General features: G+C 37.8%; 1 protein-coding gene across 1 annotated transcript in view; it reads left to right on the forward strand.

Moving 5' to 3' along the window:
* Positions 1-17,245, forward strand: part of MLLT3 (MLLT3 super elongation complex subunit) — a 286,736-nt gene extending 269,491 nt beyond the window's left edge. The window contains exons 8-11 of the mRNA XM_050761331.1: positions 2,097-2,196; positions 8,072-8,143; positions 9,355-9,426; positions 14,581-17,245. Of these exons, the coding sequence (XP_050617288.1) occupies positions 2,097-2,196; positions 8,072-8,143; positions 9,355-9,426; positions 14,581-14,712 (376 nt within the window). The 3' untranslated portion in view covers positions 14,713-17,245. The remainder of the gene's footprint in view (positions 1-2,096; positions 2,197-8,071; positions 8,144-9,354; positions 9,427-14,580) is intronic.
* The last annotated feature ends 1,512 nt before the right edge of the window (positions 17,246-18,757 follow it).

The following is an 18,757-nucleotide window of genomic DNA, read 5'->3' on the forward strand; positions in this document are numbered from 1 at the left end:
AGATATCTCAGTGACTGTTTTTTATGGTCGTATTCAACCCCTGTTTCTCTCCTTGTCTCTCAGACTTACCTGTCAGCATTCCTTTTAAATAGGAGAATATAACCTCTTTAATATGACCATGGCCTTATAACATTTCCCTTTAGAAGTCTTTTGTCGGATAAAAAGGAAACTAGTAGGGGAAAAAAGACCTCAAAATGACTGAAACTTAAAGTAGCTTACTTATGGCCGGGCGCGGTGGCTCAAGCCTGTAATCCCAGCACTTTGGGAGGCCGAGACGGGCGGATCACGAGGTCAGGAGATCGAGACCATCCTGGTTAACACGGTGAAACCCCGTCTCTACTAAAAAATACAAAAAACTAGCCGGCCGAGGTGGCGGACGCCTGTAGTCCCAGCTACTCGGGAGGCGGAGGCAGGAGAATGGCGTGAACCCGGGAGGCGGAGCTTGCAGTGAGCTGAGATCCGGCCACTGCACTCCAGCCTGGGTGACAGCGCGAGACTCCGTCTCAAAAAAAAAAAAAAAAAAAAAAAAAAGTAGCTTACTTATACCAACCAAAATCCTGACCACTGGCTGCTCTCAAATTTAGCTGATGAAAACTGCGTGACTTATTTAGATGATTTCCCAAGTTGTTATTTAGAAGATCTGGATATTCTATGATTAGTTGCTGCCCACCTACTTATTGCTTCAACCCCTGAGTCCGTGTGGTCATCGTATAGGCTTGTGAGTCATCTGATATAGATATACATTGTGGCGGCTGCTTTTCTTGTTCCCCGCCTGACATGTGCTGTGTTAGCATGGCAGTGCCAGTGTAACATTTGATCTTCACTGCACTTGTGAAGTCTCAACTGTTTAATCAGTTTAAATACTCAGCCTTCCACTTCACTCAAGAAGCATTTTAAAACAGCGCTTCAACTGAACACTTCATTAATGTAATTTAGTTAAGAAAAACAAGTTCTATCAGTTTTTGCTAAAAGGATGTCCCAGTGTATCCTTTTCATTTCCTATCTTGTATCTTGTCTGTCTGAATACATTATAGAGCTAGAATGTGATTGCCTATTCAGAGTGAAAGAAAAACTATCCTGATTTCTAAAACAGTTTCTGTTTCTGAGAAGCATATTACATTAGGTGCTATATAACCAGAGAGATGGGGAACAAACACTGAAAGAGGACATCTCTGAGGGAGGACTACATTCAGCACGGTAGAATAAAGAAATCTCTCCTATTGTGGATAAAAGAAAATTCCATTTTCTTCTGAAAAGAAAAAATGGGGAGGAAGTGGTGTGTATTGTCTTTGCTTGTTTAATTTTTAAAAGATATCATTGTAGTTTTCCAAATCAGTTATTCCAAACATACCATTTCTTTGTGTTGTTGTAGCGGATTTCCAATGAATTGTTGTATCAGTGTTGAGAACTGGAGACAGCCTTGAATAATGACACAGTAGAAATGATTGGTAGTGGTTCTAGCATGCCGGGCTCCACATGTTCAATCCTTAGATGTCACTCTGTGCTGTCAGTGGTGCAGGGCTGTTTTCCACATTCTTTATGAAGTTTCATTTATGTAGTTGCTTCTTCCCCTGCAGCGTGTATTCTAGACACGTTTGTAACTTTTTCATCTGTAACAGAGAGAAGGAAGGGAAAATAAAGGTAGTAATCTACACACTGTCTTAATTTTGCTGACCTTCTGTAAGCTTGAGTAGCATGCTTGATCATAGTAGGTGCGTAGAGCAGGAGAAGGGAGATGAATGAATAAATGACCCCAATAAAGTATAATAACTGAGCACTAGCTTTGGGCCACATTGCTTGTATTTGAATTCCAGAGCCACCATTTTTACTTGTTACCCTAGATGAGTGACCCAGTCTTTCTAAGTCTCAGTTTACTCATCTGTGAAACAGGAGATCATGAAAAGAGAAATGGCAGGTAAAGCACTTAACACAGTTCCAGTTACAAAGTAAGTACCAATACATGTTAGTGGCTGTGAGTTAAAATGAACTTGTCAAGGGTTAGTGTTTGGATTCTGTGTTTTCCATGCCTATTTCTATGGGTATTTCAAGAATCATCTGTTTGTAATGATATTCATAACTTGTCTCTTTCTTTTCAGAGTTAGCTTAAGTGATGGCAGCGATAGTGAAAGCAGTTCTGCTTCTTCACCCCTACATCATGAACCTCCGCCACCCTTATTAAAAACCAACAACAACCAGGTAAATTGTGGGGTTTGCACTTTGCAAGACTCTGCAGAGCTAGGTGTAATCACTTTTACAAAGCATGCAAAACTTTCATCCCTGAATTTTAAACAAACTTCCTCTTGTTGCCAAATAGATGGGAGGCCACAGCCTTTGGAATAAACACATAGTTAGGGTAAAAGAGGTTCTGTTGTCATGAGAAGATGAATATGTTCCATCCGATGGGTTAATTAAGTTGGTACAATAAGAGAGGGTGACAAAAAGTATTGCCAGTTTACCATTTACTCCTGATTTCTGTATACTTTACACCTCAGCAGTAAGTAGGTGCCTTAATTAGGAAGAATATGACCTTTGGGGCTAGTATAAAGCCTGGTTCTTTACCACTGGTAATTTACTGGTGGGAAATTAACTTTTAGCTTTTGATTCTCAGTTTCATTATCTGTAAATGACATTAACACTACCTTTTAGGTTATTGGGAAGATGACAGATAATATATATAAAGAGCAAAAGGCAGTGCACAGCCCCTACTTGGCACTCATTGATGGTAGTTTATTATTATAGGTGTTTGGCCTCAGTTTTCTCGTCCAAGATAAAAGGATTATTACTTGGATTTTAAGGAATAATTAATAAAATGCTGAGAAAATAATGGTCATTATCATTGTTACAACTTGAGCTAAAGGAAAGCTTATTAATTTTATAGTGAACTCAAAATACAACTATTTGGATAAGATCTAGGTAGAACTTTGAAGGCTATGATAAAGAGCATTTGTTAAATAAATTAAATTGGGATATTTTCTTTACCAACTAAAATAAACTATTTTCAGTATCATGAATAATGTAAAAGCCTCATTGAGCATTGAATTGATACTCTCATTATCATAAGTTTTTCTTATCTTTTAGTGTCAACAGATTTCCTATGACCTCTACAATAAGTGCTTAATTCAAGTTACTCTATGAATATTAACTTGAAAACTAAACAACTGTGTTTTTCTGAAAATACTCTGTTTCACAGGTGTCCTTCAATTTTAGATAGTCTTGCCCTTAAATTTGTGGTCTTTGTGTTACTTGGAAAATGTTAGTTTATAGCTGAAGACTTTTTTTTTGCATTTTATTTAATGCACTGGCAAAGATCTCTTGTAGTTTAAAATTCCTCGTTTATAAGGTTTGTCTATAATGCAAATCCATTCTTGTTAAGTAGGAATGATACCAGTACTCTTTATTTTACCAGTTACAGTTCAACTACAATTTCTTTGTGTCCTACATAAAAATCAAAGTCCAGCCTCATTATCTCTTATAGATGGGGTATTCAATGAGTTATTTACTTCTTTTTCCATATCCTGGCTCTTCCCCATCTTCAGGGCCAGCTGTGCTCATGGCCCGGGCGACTTTTACCTCTGGTATGGATGCCTGCCACCACAAGTCAAGCATTTCAGAGGAAAGTAAAAAGAGGAAAGACATATACATCATGGCCAATCAGCTGAGAACGCTGGACTGGTTAAATAGATAATTTGGGATCCTTTTGTAAATTTGTGCTTCAGTGAGAACTAGCATTAGGATAGAATTTGAACCTTGGTGAGAATTTTTTTTTTTTTTTTTAATTTGAGATGGAGTTTTGCTCTTGTCGCCCAGGCTGGAGTGCAATGGCACAATCTTGGCTCCTTGCAACCTCCGCCTCCTTGGTTCAAGTGATTCTCCTGCCTCAGTCCCGCAAGTAGCTGGGACTACAGGCGCATGCCACCATGCCCAACTAATTTTTGTACTTTTAGTAGAGACGGGGTTTCACCATGTTGGCCAGGATGGTCTCGATCTCTTGACTTCATCATCCACTCACCTTGGCCTCCCAAAGTGCTGGAATTACAGGTGTGAGCCAGTGCTCCCGGCCAATGATATTTTTATGTCCAACTTAAGCCTATTTCAGCTTGATTTCTGTATCCAGTGGGTGGTGTATGAGAGCTACAATACATCATGGGCACAGCAGTGGCAGGGCCAGGAGTGTAGGGAATTAGGCTCTGCTTTTGTGCCCCTCACTAATCTCCTTCAGTATCTCTCCTAATCATAGTGAAAAGTGGGCTTGCTAGGGAATGCAGCTCCAACAAGCCCCTTTCATGCCCCTCAAACCTTATGGCTTCCCCTAAGCCCTTCCTGAATGGGCAGTCTTGAACTGACCTTGGCTTTAGGGAAAGGTTTAGACTCTTTGTCAGACTGTTTTTTACCTGTCTAGCAAAACAAAACCAAAAACAAATAGTGTCATCTATCTGGAGAGGGTAAAAGTTACCTTACCTGATTAAGTAGCATACCTCTGGTTCCTTGGCGTGTTTATTTGGCAAATGTCGCTTCACACATATGAATCATCAGTCTGCCAGTAATACTCTATTATGTGTCACTTTCTCCATGCACCTGTAAGCATGGTAAGAAAGTTCATATACTTCCACTTTTAGCTAGTCTGGGTTAGGAAATATATATACCATGGGAAGGCTTACCTCCTTAGAGCTATGTCTTGGAGCCAAGAGGACAAGAAACGGTTTCTTAAACCTTGTTTAGTATTGATTTCCTAGCCCCTCAAATCACTTGCACTGGGGTCAGGTGTGATGCTATCTCTTTTAAGTCAAGCTTCTGGGACTTAAAAAAAATTACTAGTATATCTTAATTCTCTAAGTTGATGGTGTAAGAGAGTAAAAATTTCTTTAAAATCTAGAAGTCAACTAAATTTCACTCTGGAATGACTTTTTAGTCGTATTTGAATGTGTGTGTATGTGTGCAGGAGGGAGGGAGAAAAGTAGGTGGAGAGAGACAGGGATAGAGAAAGAGTATGAATCTGAATTTTCACAATAAATAAAGAGTTGAGAACATACTTGGAAGGACTAACTCCAAAATGGGAACACTCTGAGTTTCCTTCTTCCATACGCCTCTCCTGTTCTCTCTCTATGAATTGATAATGATCTCTGAGTTTGGTAAAGTACCAGGCAAAGCTGAATTGTCCATTGCCTTTTCTCAAATCTTCCAGGACTAGAGAAGAGGGGAAGTACTAATGGAGTCAAACATTTTCATACTGAATAAAAGTGAACATAGAGTCGCACGTCAACCAAGCAAGTAATTAACCTGAGTATTGTTGGGAGCTACTGTCATTAGCATGAAAGATCTATCAGTAGAGAATCCATCTGTGAATAACTGAGTTGTCATTCTTCATAAAGGGTTACAGAAAAATATAATCTTGAAAGTTTGTCAAGACATTTTCTCAGATTAAAGACAAAAGTGCTACTAAACCACAATTCTTCTATTTTCAGAGACTGCTGTATCTATAAATGGAGTAGCTAGGCAGTCTGGGTGGCTCTGCTTCTCTCAGTACAGTTTAATAGGGAATAATAAAGAGTGTTGCATCATTTCAACCAAAGATGGTTTTTTTCACTCCAAACCTCCCTTATGTGAAGTTCAAACAAAAACAAAATACCACATCTTTTTTAGCCAAAAGCTTGGCAGGGAAGGAGGGGAGAAAGGACTTGAAGGAAGGAAGTGATCCATTGGACCCGAGTTAATATTCAGAATATCATAAATCACCTATCAGCCTGCAAGGCATGTTGAATGAAATTAAAAAGAGTCTATCCGTTAAACTGGTTTAAAATAAGCCTGTGGAAGACAAGGTGTTGTACTTTTTTATTCTGGAGTTGTTTCCCTAAAGATAAGAAATGATCATAAATAAAACAATTGTCTTCAGCAGGGCTCAGCTCTCTCAGAATGAGGTTTTGACAAAGCTGTTTATTTTGGAGCAGGGAGAGATCAAAGAAGGAAGATTAACTGAGCCCTCTCTGGGCAGCCACTCAGTAACTTGAGGCGGGTCACTGACACCCAGAGCTTTTGTTCCTGCCACTGCAGCTTCAGAAGAAAGAAACTAGGATTTCAATGTATTTTGGCCTTCTGTGCTGTAGCACTTACGGAATGTGCGGGGTGGGACTTAAGCGTCCAAATGTTCTATTTTCTGCTTTGAAGAAAAGGTGGCAGAACTTTCTAAACCTAGTTAGCAAAGTTCTATTGCAAATACAGCGTCCTCAAGTCACTTCAACACCCAGAGTACAGGAGTTGGAGGAGGGGATCGTGGGAGGCAGCGGGATATGATGGGAACAAAATTCAGTTCTGTAATGCACAAGGCAAGCAGGCAGGGACTTTTTTTTTTCTTTCTTGCCTGAAATCTCAGCGGATTGTCTCTGCATGCCCAGCCCAGTATCTGAGTTGGCGAGGAGTGCCATCTACTGACCTGCTTACTCTTAGGTCTCAGCGCTGATTTTTCCCGTGAGGTCTCACTTCCAACAACAATGGAGGAGGACATTCTGAATGTAGTGGAGAATTTGGTTTCCTTTACAGTGGAGCATGTTAAAAATGATTGCCTTGCCTCTGCTAATAAGTAATTTCCCTGTGTTGCCAAAAGTATTGTATTTTAAGTTAGCCTGGTCAAATTAGTCTTTTGGTTATCTTCATAGTAAAAATGATGAAAAAAGCATGATTCTCAGGAAAGACTGTTAGAAAGACACTTTTTACCCATGCATTATTCTCAATTAAAATAAAAATTTGCCCTTTCAGGAGTATTTGGTCTTTTCCAGGATGTCATGTTCCTATCCTCATCCAATAAAATGTTTATTAGTAGTATAAAATGTTAAAACTGAATGGGAATTTGGGTGTTATCTTGTTCATTTCTCCCATTTCATCCTTTGCAGTCCGAAAATATTAAATGATAAGGCTGAGACTTGAACTTGGGCTTCTGAGCCTAATCAGTGCTCTTACCGTTACAGATTAAAAGTGGACTTATTCTTAAAATCTTTATGTTATGGAATGTAGTAAACTTGTGGACAGAACTGTTACTAAGTTAGGGCAGAGAATGGGTAAAGAGAACAGTAGGAATATAAAACTTCTTAAGATAAAGTAGGTCCTTTATTTGGCATTTTCCTCCTCTAATATTAGTCTCCAATTATAACAACTCACTTCATAATGAGTTATAATGAAAAATACAAATTACTTTGCTTTTTGTGTTTATACACATTTGTAAGCACTCATCATTTATAAATTTAGTGGTTTCAAGCTTTTTCAAGTGAGGGCCATTTAAAAATACTTCCCTTTTAATCCTCAGTTTTGAAGATGCTGTCAAAGAAATCAGCTGCATTTATTAAATAATAATTTGCTTCTCCTTTTTATTAAGTAGAAACATAGCTTCCCACCAAAGCTTCTGTACAGTACGTAAAACTATTCATAACTTAAGTTGTAATCAGTCCAGATAAAAGGGAAAGCACTTGGCGTTTTACCAAGGGTAAACATATCGTTTCTTAAAACACAAAAGATAGTCCTATCTCTTTATTTCTTGAGTTGGAGGATCCCAAATTGGGAGCAACTAGTATAACTCATGGCCATCTTCATTTCCAAAGCTGCATCAGTTTTGTGCACATGAGTAATTTTAGAATGTGAAAGTTAGGTACTAAAAAGGGCATTTGAGTATTTGTTTTTGTCATCCCTAGCATACTGAGCACTAGTAGTCATGCTGAAACAGCAGAATGAATAGGAAAAAAATTCTTGCCAGAGGGAACTATAATCTCAGCATAACTCAGCTGCTATACATATGGTGAGAGTGTTGTCGCAAAAGAGAAGCAGCCTTGGAAGCTTAGATCAATTTCCTTATCATCAACTGTTTTTTTTAGTTCTACTCCTCTGACTCAGCATTTCAGATCTAAGTAATTTATTTTTCAAGGAAAATAAGATTAGAGAGAAGAAGAAAAATGTATAGAAAAGAAATGCTATTTGGAAAGTAAATGTTACTGTACATTTCATTCAGTGAGTGCCTTTGTTTAATGTGGCTGGTTAGCTAAGAGATGTTTGAAATAAAATTTAACACAGTGTTCTCTTTGATCCCTAGATTCTTGAAGTCAAAAGTCCAATAAAGCAAAGCAAATCAGATAAGCAAATAAAGAATGGTGAATGTGACAAGGTAGGTTTCCAGTCTGTTACTAGCAGAGCTCCAACACTGACAAGCCTTCCGTTTCTTTGTGTTCCCCTTGATCATCCTTGCTGGTTCTCCTTTCATTTTCTTTATCAAAGTGCCCAAGATGCCCAAATGATGAGTATTTCGTCCCAGTGCTTTGTAGTATGTTTTCCATGTGTTGTTTATATCTTCAGTATTAAGCTTGGCCTTATGCTGTCATATGCCGTGTTGCCTACATTGCCAAGGGATTTCAGGCACATTGAATTGGGAAGTAAGAGAATTGTGGTAGAGGTAGCCGGTTAAGGAATCTCAGATGTAGATGAGCAAGACATCTGATGCTAGTGCAGTTTGTTTTCCCAGAGTGTGCATCATGCTTCTGAAATCTGACTATAAGACCTAATGGGGTTAAGTTACCTGATTTGGGCAGGGCCCTAACCCTGCTTTGTAGGGCCAGGGCAGACCTCTGTAATGCTTCACAAATCTTTCATTTGCCTTTATTGCAAATGGTGCTGGGGGCACCCATGCAATTATGCTAACAAAGACTTGTGAGTCTGAGCATATGGAAAGAGAGGTGCCCCCTCTCCCCTTTCAGGGGAGCTCTTCACAAATCAGATGATAATTAGTGATCCCTGTTTTTCATAATACATTCTTCTGTTCTTCTGTCACTTGCTGGCATTGCTTACTGCAATGTTTGGTATGACCAGGAAGCCTTTTTAAAACAAAAACAAACAAACAGGAAAACCCCCACAAAATTGCCCTGACTTAACTGGTAGTGTACATTGTTGTTTCCATATTCAAACTTAGAATTTTTTTTCTCTTAGAAACCTTCTGAGATTCAAGAATGGAAAAAAAAAAAGTATGAAAGTAGCCTTTGTTAACATGTTTAAACTCACAATTTAGCATTGAATTTCCCTACCTTTTGTAGAGATATTGTTGGAGGAAAGTGAGTCTACTGACTTGAATCTTCATAAGAGCAATTAAGTCCAAGAATTCCCTCCAACTCCGTTTTTAAAGTTGGCGTGATAAAGGTAATGGCTGGTCTGAGACAGGCTTGGTCTGCAGAGGCCTTTGGGCACTAAGTGCACACAGCCTGGACTGGAGTGGTATAATGAGAACCTCCAACTGCTGCTGCTTGTGTGTTTTTACTTACATATTCATTTATTTTTGAACTACTTCTTAAAGTGCTTGTCCTTTTGGGGGACATTCTTCTCTTTCAGGCATACCTAGATGAACTGGTAGAGCTTCACAGAAGGTTAATGACACTGAGGGAAAGACACATTCTGCAGCAGGTGAGAAATGCTTTTTAGCACAACCCTTTCCAGAAACATCAAGACTTGGTTTGTCCTGCAGTAGTGTGATAGCACCTGGAGGCCACTGCAGCCCCACGCTATCAGAATCTGGCGAATGCCACCTATAGACGTATTTGGGAAGGGTTCTCATTTCTGAGGCCACCTAAGAAGTCTGCGTTGGAGCTCTATGGCAATTATTCTCCCTCCTCTAGTGCTGTGGATGATGAGATCTGGGCAATTTGGGAAGTGATGCTGGATTGTAGTGATCCCTCAGCTGGCTGGTGTAATGTGGGCTGAGGGAGGGGACAGTAGGAATGCAAAAACCTTTGAGGCCAGGCTTCTGGTTTCATGGGAAAACGGTGATAAGAATTTGAGTTAAGTGTTGTAAACATTTGTGATTCAATTTAGTAACCTTTGCCAATGATATTCTAAGGAAAATAAATATTTTCTTCATTTCCCTTATCTTGTACAACATACATTCTATTATTATGAACTCAACTGTGGAATACTTGTAAATTGGGGAAACTTCTATTAATACAATTTGATGTTTTAATAAGATAAGAAGGGTGGTTTTTCATTTTCATCTAGTTAATGATGTATGCCTCTGTTGCATTACCAGCAGCTATTGGTAATTTTTTTTTAACACCCAAAGAGTAGAATGTGTGTTCTAAATTCCAGGGCAGATATGTAGATTGTTTCACTGTTTGAATTTCTTTTTTTTGTTTTACTACTTTCAAATGACTTGACATTAATACTTAATCTACCCCAGCTGTGTGTGTGTGTGTGTATGTGTGTGTGTTTTTTTTTTAAACATTTAGTGGCTGGGGGTCACATTTATATTCTGTGTACATTTTTGCTTACATCTCTAAATACATAATCTCAAACTTGCCAAGTTTCCTGACTGGCCTGATAAGCTTTTTAACCCTTCTAGAGTTTTAGATTTGAACAAAAGACTACAGACCTATGATTCTTAATTGCAGATAAGTTGCATTTCTTGCAGTTTCTTTTTAATTAGTATGGGTAAGGAAGCAGGACTTGATTGGCCTACCATAAGTGGTGGTATAGTACTTCGCTAATATTCTTCTTAGGCCTCTTTTGAAGAACTGAACGTTGTTTTACCTGTCACTTACCACATATTTGGGGCTGGCATAATGCTAATTGCAGAGCTGTTGCATGATCTTTCTCATCTCTTCCCAAACACCAGCTCTGAGGCACTGTGGAGCAATTGTCCAACAAAGTTATTTATACCCAAGCTGGGCCCAAATAGTAAGTCTCATAGGAGGTGGGACAGATGTTTGTACAGGGTTGGGACATCTTCACAAAGAAAGCCTTGCCAGTGAGTCAAGGATACTAGGCTATTGGGCAGATCTTACCTTGGGGTGTCATTGGCATTCCCAATTTAATGTTGTCCTTTATTTTGACCTTATAAGAATTGTGAAGGAAGGTGGCTTACTGGAGAATTCCATCCAAGTGGATTATTTTAGTATTCTAGAGGGAGAGAGTAATATCTATGAATTTTTAACCTGGCATAAAGGCACTCCAGGGCACACAGCATTTCACCCTAATTGCATTCCCAGGCCGGTTGAAAGCTCTCAGTCTTTGGCCTTTTGCCTTGTAATGCAGCTGAGGCTTGTGATTATGATACCATGATGCATGTCCTGTCACGGTTTACTGCTTAATTAATTCCTTTTGTAAAACATAGCACTATTGAGGACTAATGTTATTCTCCACCTTGAGGGCTGCTCATCTCATGGAATGCATTCCACGAAGTCTACGTATTCTCTGCCATGCAGACTTGAACACCTGAAGCAGAATTTCTAGTGGGCCCAGGATCACATCTAGGTCCTTCCCTGTTAAATGCATCCTGTCCAAAAATCTGGCCTGACAATTTTATTTGGCTCACAAAAAGTGGTTAATAGCTTTGTTTTACTCTGGGGGCATGCAGTCCTGGCACTCGGCAGCTAGTTTAATGAACAGACAGCATTGGATCAAGGAGCCTGTGTTCCTAAGCCACTTTTTCAAAGGGTATAAATACAATAGAGTAGACACAGTCAGATCAAGAGAAGTGATTACCTAGAACTGATGAATAATTTGATTCATCTTTAAACCACATGTTCCACATTTATTTGGAAAGTGACATTGAACACATCTAACATCCCCAGCAATTCATTCTAAGCCTGGATTTGCATCCACGTCTGGGAGAAGAAAACTCTGTGGGAAACCAGGTTTCCTTAGAGGAAACTAAATTGCTTAGTTTAGCAATTTAGAATCCAGCCATCATTCTTTTCGAATTGTCTGCAGGGAATGGGGAATCCGTGGCATATTAGAATATTCCTTCTAAGAACCCAGAGAAGTCTCCCTGAGAAGTGTTCTGCTGAAAATGATGTTCTCCATCCTGGGAAATAACTTGTCATATCTCAGCACCCCTTATAGATTTGAGCCTGATGGCCTACCCCTTAACCAAGGGTAGGGCACACATTTTTATGTGGTGGTAGTCAGTGCTTTCCAGACCATAGTAGAGGCCATTCTATGGGAAGACCTATGTTATCCCAGACCTGGCTCTACTCCATAGAGAAGCAGTTAAAGTAAAGTCTGTTCATTACTTCTCACACAGAGGAGAGGCTGCTTCACATGGAAAGAACCCTGGTTTTTGAAACTATAATCAGACTAAAATCAGTGCATTTACCTTTTTATAATTACAAATTGGGGAAGGGAGCCACAGATCTGACAAGTGGATCTCACCCTGTTTAAAACAAAATGAGACATCCAGCAGCCTGCGTAGTACCCCTTAAAAGGCTGATGTGACAGGAAATAATCCATCATGAATGTTTTCACAACAACCATCATCTGAAGAGTGAGTTAAGCAGTTTACACACTCTTCCTTTTCCACTACCCATATGTACCCGATTGCCTGTTTTTCTTATCTGCAGTCACTCTATCTACTATTATTATTGTTTTGGACAGACATTAATTATTGTACTATGATGCAGAGTAATGACATCAAGGTCAAGCCACACTGCATCAGCAAAGAGGGTATTCCTGTAGAAAGGCAGAGTGGAGTTCTTCAGGCACTCGTGGGGTATGTTCAGGCTTTGTGGCCTGTATCAATGGAATAAAGCATGTTAACGTTGTTTCTGATCTGACTATCAGGATTCCTGGAAAGGAATGCACACTTATTTTTCTTTATGGAGCCCTTACTTAAATGAGGATGTGGGCACATGCTCTAATAATTCAAATCATTAATGCTGTTCCCTTTGGCAAATAATTCCCAACTCCCCAACTGCTGCCACTGCTACTACATTAAGGCTGTTTCTCTGCATCTACCTTGATGTATTCTTATGGGCTCCCATAAAAATGTGGGGCTCATTTAGTTAGATTTATCAGATCCCCGTTATATCGTTGTGCATGTGTGGCTGCAGGCCGGGCGCAGCACGCTGATAGAGGAAGTAGGGGTTGGTGATGGAAATACTGGAGATCTGAAAGATAGCACAATGCATGAGAAATGCCCGGGCTCAAGTTTCTAGTAGGCAAAAGTGTTTATATGCTTTAAAATTAAGTAGCTTTTTTCTAGAAGGAATTTTTTTATTGCCCAGTTTTCTATTTGCTGTTAAATAATTAGGGAACAACTATATTGGGTCATGGAAAACTGTTTTCTTAAAAGAATTAGTTACAATTTTTTTTTATTCAAGCAGGCCTTTCTGAGTTTTCATTTCTGCATTTTCTTGCCTTATTTATTTTAGTGCTAATGAAATGGCTAACACTCACTGGGGGCAGGAGGAAAAAGCATCAGGTCTATAATTCATGTGCAGTTTAGTTACCTCCCAGATAATTAAGGATCAGTTTATAAGGTAATCATAATCATGTTATCCTGACTTAGGTAGCAATTTACCATTTATAAGAAGCTTTGCTTATGATATCTTATTTGATCATCTGCCCAAACTTGCACAAGTAGAATATGTAGCATTACTCCCATTTTCCAGATGAGGAAACTGAGGCTCAAAAGTTATGATGTTCTAATACCATTGAAAGAGTGAGCAGAGTCAGAACTTGATATACCAAATCCAGAACTCTATTCTAAATGCTTTGTCAATTACCTACTGGGCAGCTGGCTGGGGGAAGGAGTCAAATTCTGGTCAGCTTGTTATTTCCATTGTATAAATTTGAAATTATAATAGCTCTGAAGAGACTACTTGTTTCCATCCCAAAATTTACACATTTTCACTAGATCCATAGTATTTTTGCACAAAATGGCAAAACTAAAAATTTATTCCAGAAAATACATAGTCTTAGTTCAATCGATGTTAATTATATAGTAAGTATATGATTGGGCATAGCTGTGTGTTTGTGCTTCTGTATGTATGTGGATATGTGTGGATGACTTGCTGAAAGTTCTATTACTAATAACTAATAAAACAAATGAGTGTCCATTTTAGATCTTTTAGTGTCAATAAGATCTTGTTGGATAAATTTTTACATAAATGTAACACTTTAACCACAATTGGGTATACCCCTTCTAAGAATTTCTTGATGCATGTAACAGAACCTTGAGTCTAATGGTTTAAGCAAGTAAGGTTTTCTTCTGACTCCCTCCCCACCTAAAACAGTAACCATCACCTCTGTCATTTAACATTTTTCTGAAAGTTGGAGCCAATACAAGAAGAAATGAGGTTTTCCAAATTATTAACAATTATATAATGATAAAGGAAAATGATTTTATATAGCGGTGTGTGTGTATGTGTTTGTACTGAAGTAAAAGTAGTTTTGTTATTTCTAGGCTGGATTTTTCTTATGTTTATTAAGTATAATCACTGTCTGTTGAGTCAGTAACTAATTTTTAAAGGGGTCTTGAAATGTTATCTCCCCCTAACTGCTCACTCACAGTTAAATATTCTGTTCACGACTTGAAAGCAGGAATGAGTTTAAAGGGTATGAAAAGCAAGACAAGTTCTCACTGGGAATTTCTAAGGCTTAATATACCTTTGACTTATCAAGTTGACTGAGACAATTTAATGCTATTCATGGTATGGGACCTTGTTGCTATAAATACGCATATTTATCACTTCATTCCATATTTGATCGCCCCTCTATTACTCTCTCTTTGCCTTTTGATGTTTGCTGCTTATTGCCCAAACTTTCTCTTCTTCACTCCTCTAGATCGTGAACCTTATAGAAGAAACTGGACACTTTCATATCACAAACACAACATTTGATTTTGATCTTTGCTCGCTGGACAAAACCACAGTCCGTAAACTACAGAGTTACCTGGAAACATCTGGAACATCCTGAGGATATAACAACTGGATGCATCAAAAACTATTGTGTTTTTTTTTTTCTTTGGTTGTGATTTTTTGTTGTTGTTGTTTATATGAAAACACTCAGAATGATGCAACCAAAAGGGAAAAAATAAAAATCAAACAACCTTCAGCTTTATTTTTCTTTAAAGCCAGTCATCATCTCTTGATAAAGGAGAGGTTAAAGCAAACCAGCCTCAGCGGACCACTCTTCTCTCCAAGGAAATCCCCGGGAAGAGTTAGCCTGGATAGCCTTGAAAACAAACAAATCAAACACAACACAAGAAAACTCAAAGAATGTGTATGGTATCATGTATCTCTCTGTGGTGGTTCATTCCACAGGACGAATGCATATTCAACACACTGCCTTATTACTTAACTGATCTATTTATTATCGCATACAGATATTCTAAGTCATTGAGGGAATGACACCATCAGACATTATAAGTACTTGGTCCCGTGGATGCTCTTTCAATGCAGCGCCCTTGCCATCCCAAGCCCAGTGACCTTACTTGTATACCGTGCCACTTTCCACCAACTTTTTCCAAGTCCTTTAACTCGTTGCAGTCTGTATTTTCCACCTTTTGTTTTTCCAGTTCCAGGACACAGATTATCAACTGGGGGGACCAAATAGCCACCTTGATTTTCTTCTTTGTGGTCTTTTTCCTGAAAATTGGGGCCCAGTCCTTGGCTGTATCCATGTAATGATCTTGGACCATGGTAGAAAATGCACCAAATAGGATCATATGAATTGCTGTCTAGCCTTAGTCAATAAACTTGTAGGACTTTTAAACAAAAGTGTACCTGTAAATGTCCTGAATCCAGCATTGTTGAGCTGTCATCAACATTCTTGTGTCTGTTTTACTGTTATAATACTAGGTAAATATGGAAGTAAAGGCATTCCACAGGATCATCATTTAAAAAAAAAAAAGGAATTCTGGTCCTGTTTTCTAAAAGAAAATGTTGTAGAAATTCTTAATTTGGAAATTTGGATCTATTTATTAGTAAGAGTTTCAGCTTTCTTCAGCTGCCAGTGTGTTACTCATCTTTATCCTAAAAACCTGGAATCAGAGATTTTTGTTTGTTCACATATGATTCTCTTAGACACTTTTATATTTGAAAAAATTAAAATCTTTCTTTGGGGTAAAATTCTTGGTTATTCTGCCATAACAGATTATGTATTAACTTGTAGATTCAGTGGTTCAATACCTGTTTAGTCGCTTACTAATATTTCCAGAAGGATTTCTTGTATTGGTGAAAGATGGTTGGGGATGGGGGGATATTTTTGTTCTCATTGTACCCTTGTTTTGAAACTAGAAATCTGTCCTGTGGCATGCAAAAGAAAGCAAATTATTTTTAAAAGAACAAAACCAAAGTACTTTTGGTATCATTATTCCATCTTCTCCATAAGTGGAGAAATGAAAAGTAAGAACAGCTCATCTTCCAAGTTTTTACTAGAAATTCAACTGAAAAGAAGAGAAATGAAGAAATACTTCTGGATCCAAAGGTTCGTCACTGGATCAGCCTTAAGAAAGTCTCTATGTGTGCTAATAGACCAGTATCTCCCTTGTTTTTTCCCATGCCAGATGCTGTCTTTTCATACAGAGATTAACTCGTGTCTGTACAGAAAATGGTCTTTCCAGACCCATTCTTTTGGGCAGTTATATAAATGCAGATTGATAATGGAGTTATTTCTGCATTTTAAAAAGGGGATTTTTTACACTGTTTCTTTCTATCCAAAGAAACTATTTTTCCTTTAAAAAAATTATAATACAGCCATGCTCCTTGTAAATTATTTCTCTGAAGCGTCCTCCCAGAGGACAAGTGTACTTTGTCAATAATGTTATGATTCTTAATGATGATTGGCATGAACCGTACTTGAAGCATTTGTTGTATTGTCCACTTCTTGATGTGCAGAGAAACTTTGAGTCATTTTGGACATTAGGTGATTGATGAATTGTGTGGTTTCAGTTGTGTTTTGTTTTTAACTTTATAGTTGGAAGGGGAGGGTAATGTTTATATGGAAATGTTGCAAATTTTAAAAATATTTTAAAATTTCTAACTGCTTACATATTCTGATCAAGGCAGAGGTTTATGTGGTTTAATATATCTGTGTAGTTTAACTAGAAACGTGTATATGTAGTTTGGGCCATTTTTATTTCTGTAACTAAATTGCGGGGCAAAAAATATGATTTGCCAATGTAAAATTTTTTCCCTTAAGTTACTAACCAAGAAACTAGGTAAGATAAGAAATGACCAAACAAAAAGGATGATAAGTAGGGCAGCCATTATATGATAAACTTTAGACTTGAAAATTAGGGAATAAAGTTAATTTCTTCAGAATATCCTAAAATGTAAGTTTGTAAATTGATAAAAATCAGAAAAACTTACCCATCTTCTACTCATCAAGATAGCAAAATAAGTTTTTCACAAAATTAAGAGTGAGAGTTATGTTATTTTTTTTGAAGTGGTAATCTTGCTCTCATCTCTTTTTTAAATACAGAAATAAAAAGATCCCTTTGAATTAATTTCAAGTAGTTATAATACCTCTCTTAAAGTAACCCCTTCAGTTCTGTCACATTTATATGCACCCAACTTTGAAGCCTATTAAGAATATATTTGACACATGAGTACCCTAACAGTGGCTCTGGTTTCTTAAGCACAAAGGGAAAATGGCAGGGTTTAATTTCTTTGGTGTACATATATAAATAGATGTTTCAAATAAAATTAATTGGGTGAATGTGAATATGGTTTGAACCAGCCAGAGTATGATAAACTTTAAAAAATTTTTTTCCTCAGTGATTAGCCAGGGGAAAAAATATATGTACAGAACTCCCACCCCTATACCCCCTTATAACTTAGCTTTTGCCTCTGGTTTTGCAGCAGGATGTGTGTTGGTGGGTTTGGGGGTCCTTCTGTCTTTGGATGTAACAGTCATGTTAGCAACAATATTTTGCAGTTATTTCATGATCCTCAGCATAATCTGTCTCTGTCGATCTTAATACAGACAAATGGGTATTTCTGTATATGCGTTCATATAGTATCAAGGGAAGACTATAAAAACTTCAGATCAGGAGACAAAAACTTTAGGAAAAAATATCTCAGAGTGTCCTAAACATTTTAAATTGCTAGGCAAATCTCTCTAATCTGAATATTCACCCTTTGGTGGAAACAGCCAATAATATTGGATTTCTTCCAGTAAAAAGTTTCTTCAACCAAAAAAAAAAAAAAAAAAAAAAAAAAAAAAAGTGTTTTTTGCCCATGTCTTTTACAGACCCACCTAATCTTTTTAGAAAAAGAGAAGAAACAATTTTAGGCCTGTATAACATCCCATTTACCACTTCAGGCTCCACAAATGTAGTTAATATACTTGTTTAAGAGAGACTTTACCCTTAAATGTTTTAACTCTGCCTACTTAATGGAGTTGGATGTCCAGTGTTGGAAACAGTCAGTGTCTATTTGGTGGCTCGTGTTTATTTTTGTCACTGTAGAAGTGATCCGCTCTGGAGTAATTTGCTGTATGCTTATTACTTTCCACCTTTAGCTTTTTGTGTACTAATGCTATGTACTGCTCCTATATTTATATATACATATATATATATACACACATATATATTATCAGAGTAATCTTGCTTTGGACTGTTGCTCTAAACTATGACTATGATGTAGAGACTACTACAGCTGCAGTGAATGTTAAGGAGTCTGTTCCCATGGTTTAGTCTAGTCTTGGGCTGGAAGTCTACATCTTTTAACCTCTTTTGTTTTATATGATGCTTTTTATTATGTAGGCACTGCCATCCCTGAATATTCCTTGTAAAGATGCATTGAAGAAGTCAATTTAAAAGGAAGACAAAGCCACCGCTGTCTGTAAACTGTAAATATGTATTTTGGCACTTGTACTCCAGTATTCTGAAAATAGAGTTATGATGGAAATGCTGACAGATCCTTAATGGTGGCCAGAGCTACCATGCAGTGCAAAAATAAATTAAGTGAAAATGTATTATTGAGATTAACAGTGCAAGGCCAATACCTTTTATAAA

This window comes from Macaca thibetana, chromosome 15 (assembly GCF_024542745.1).
Source record: "Macaca thibetana thibetana isolate TM-01 chromosome 15, ASM2454274v1, whole genome shotgun sequence".
NCBI lineage: Eukaryota > Metazoa > Chordata > Mammalia > Primates > Cercopithecidae > Macaca > Macaca thibetana.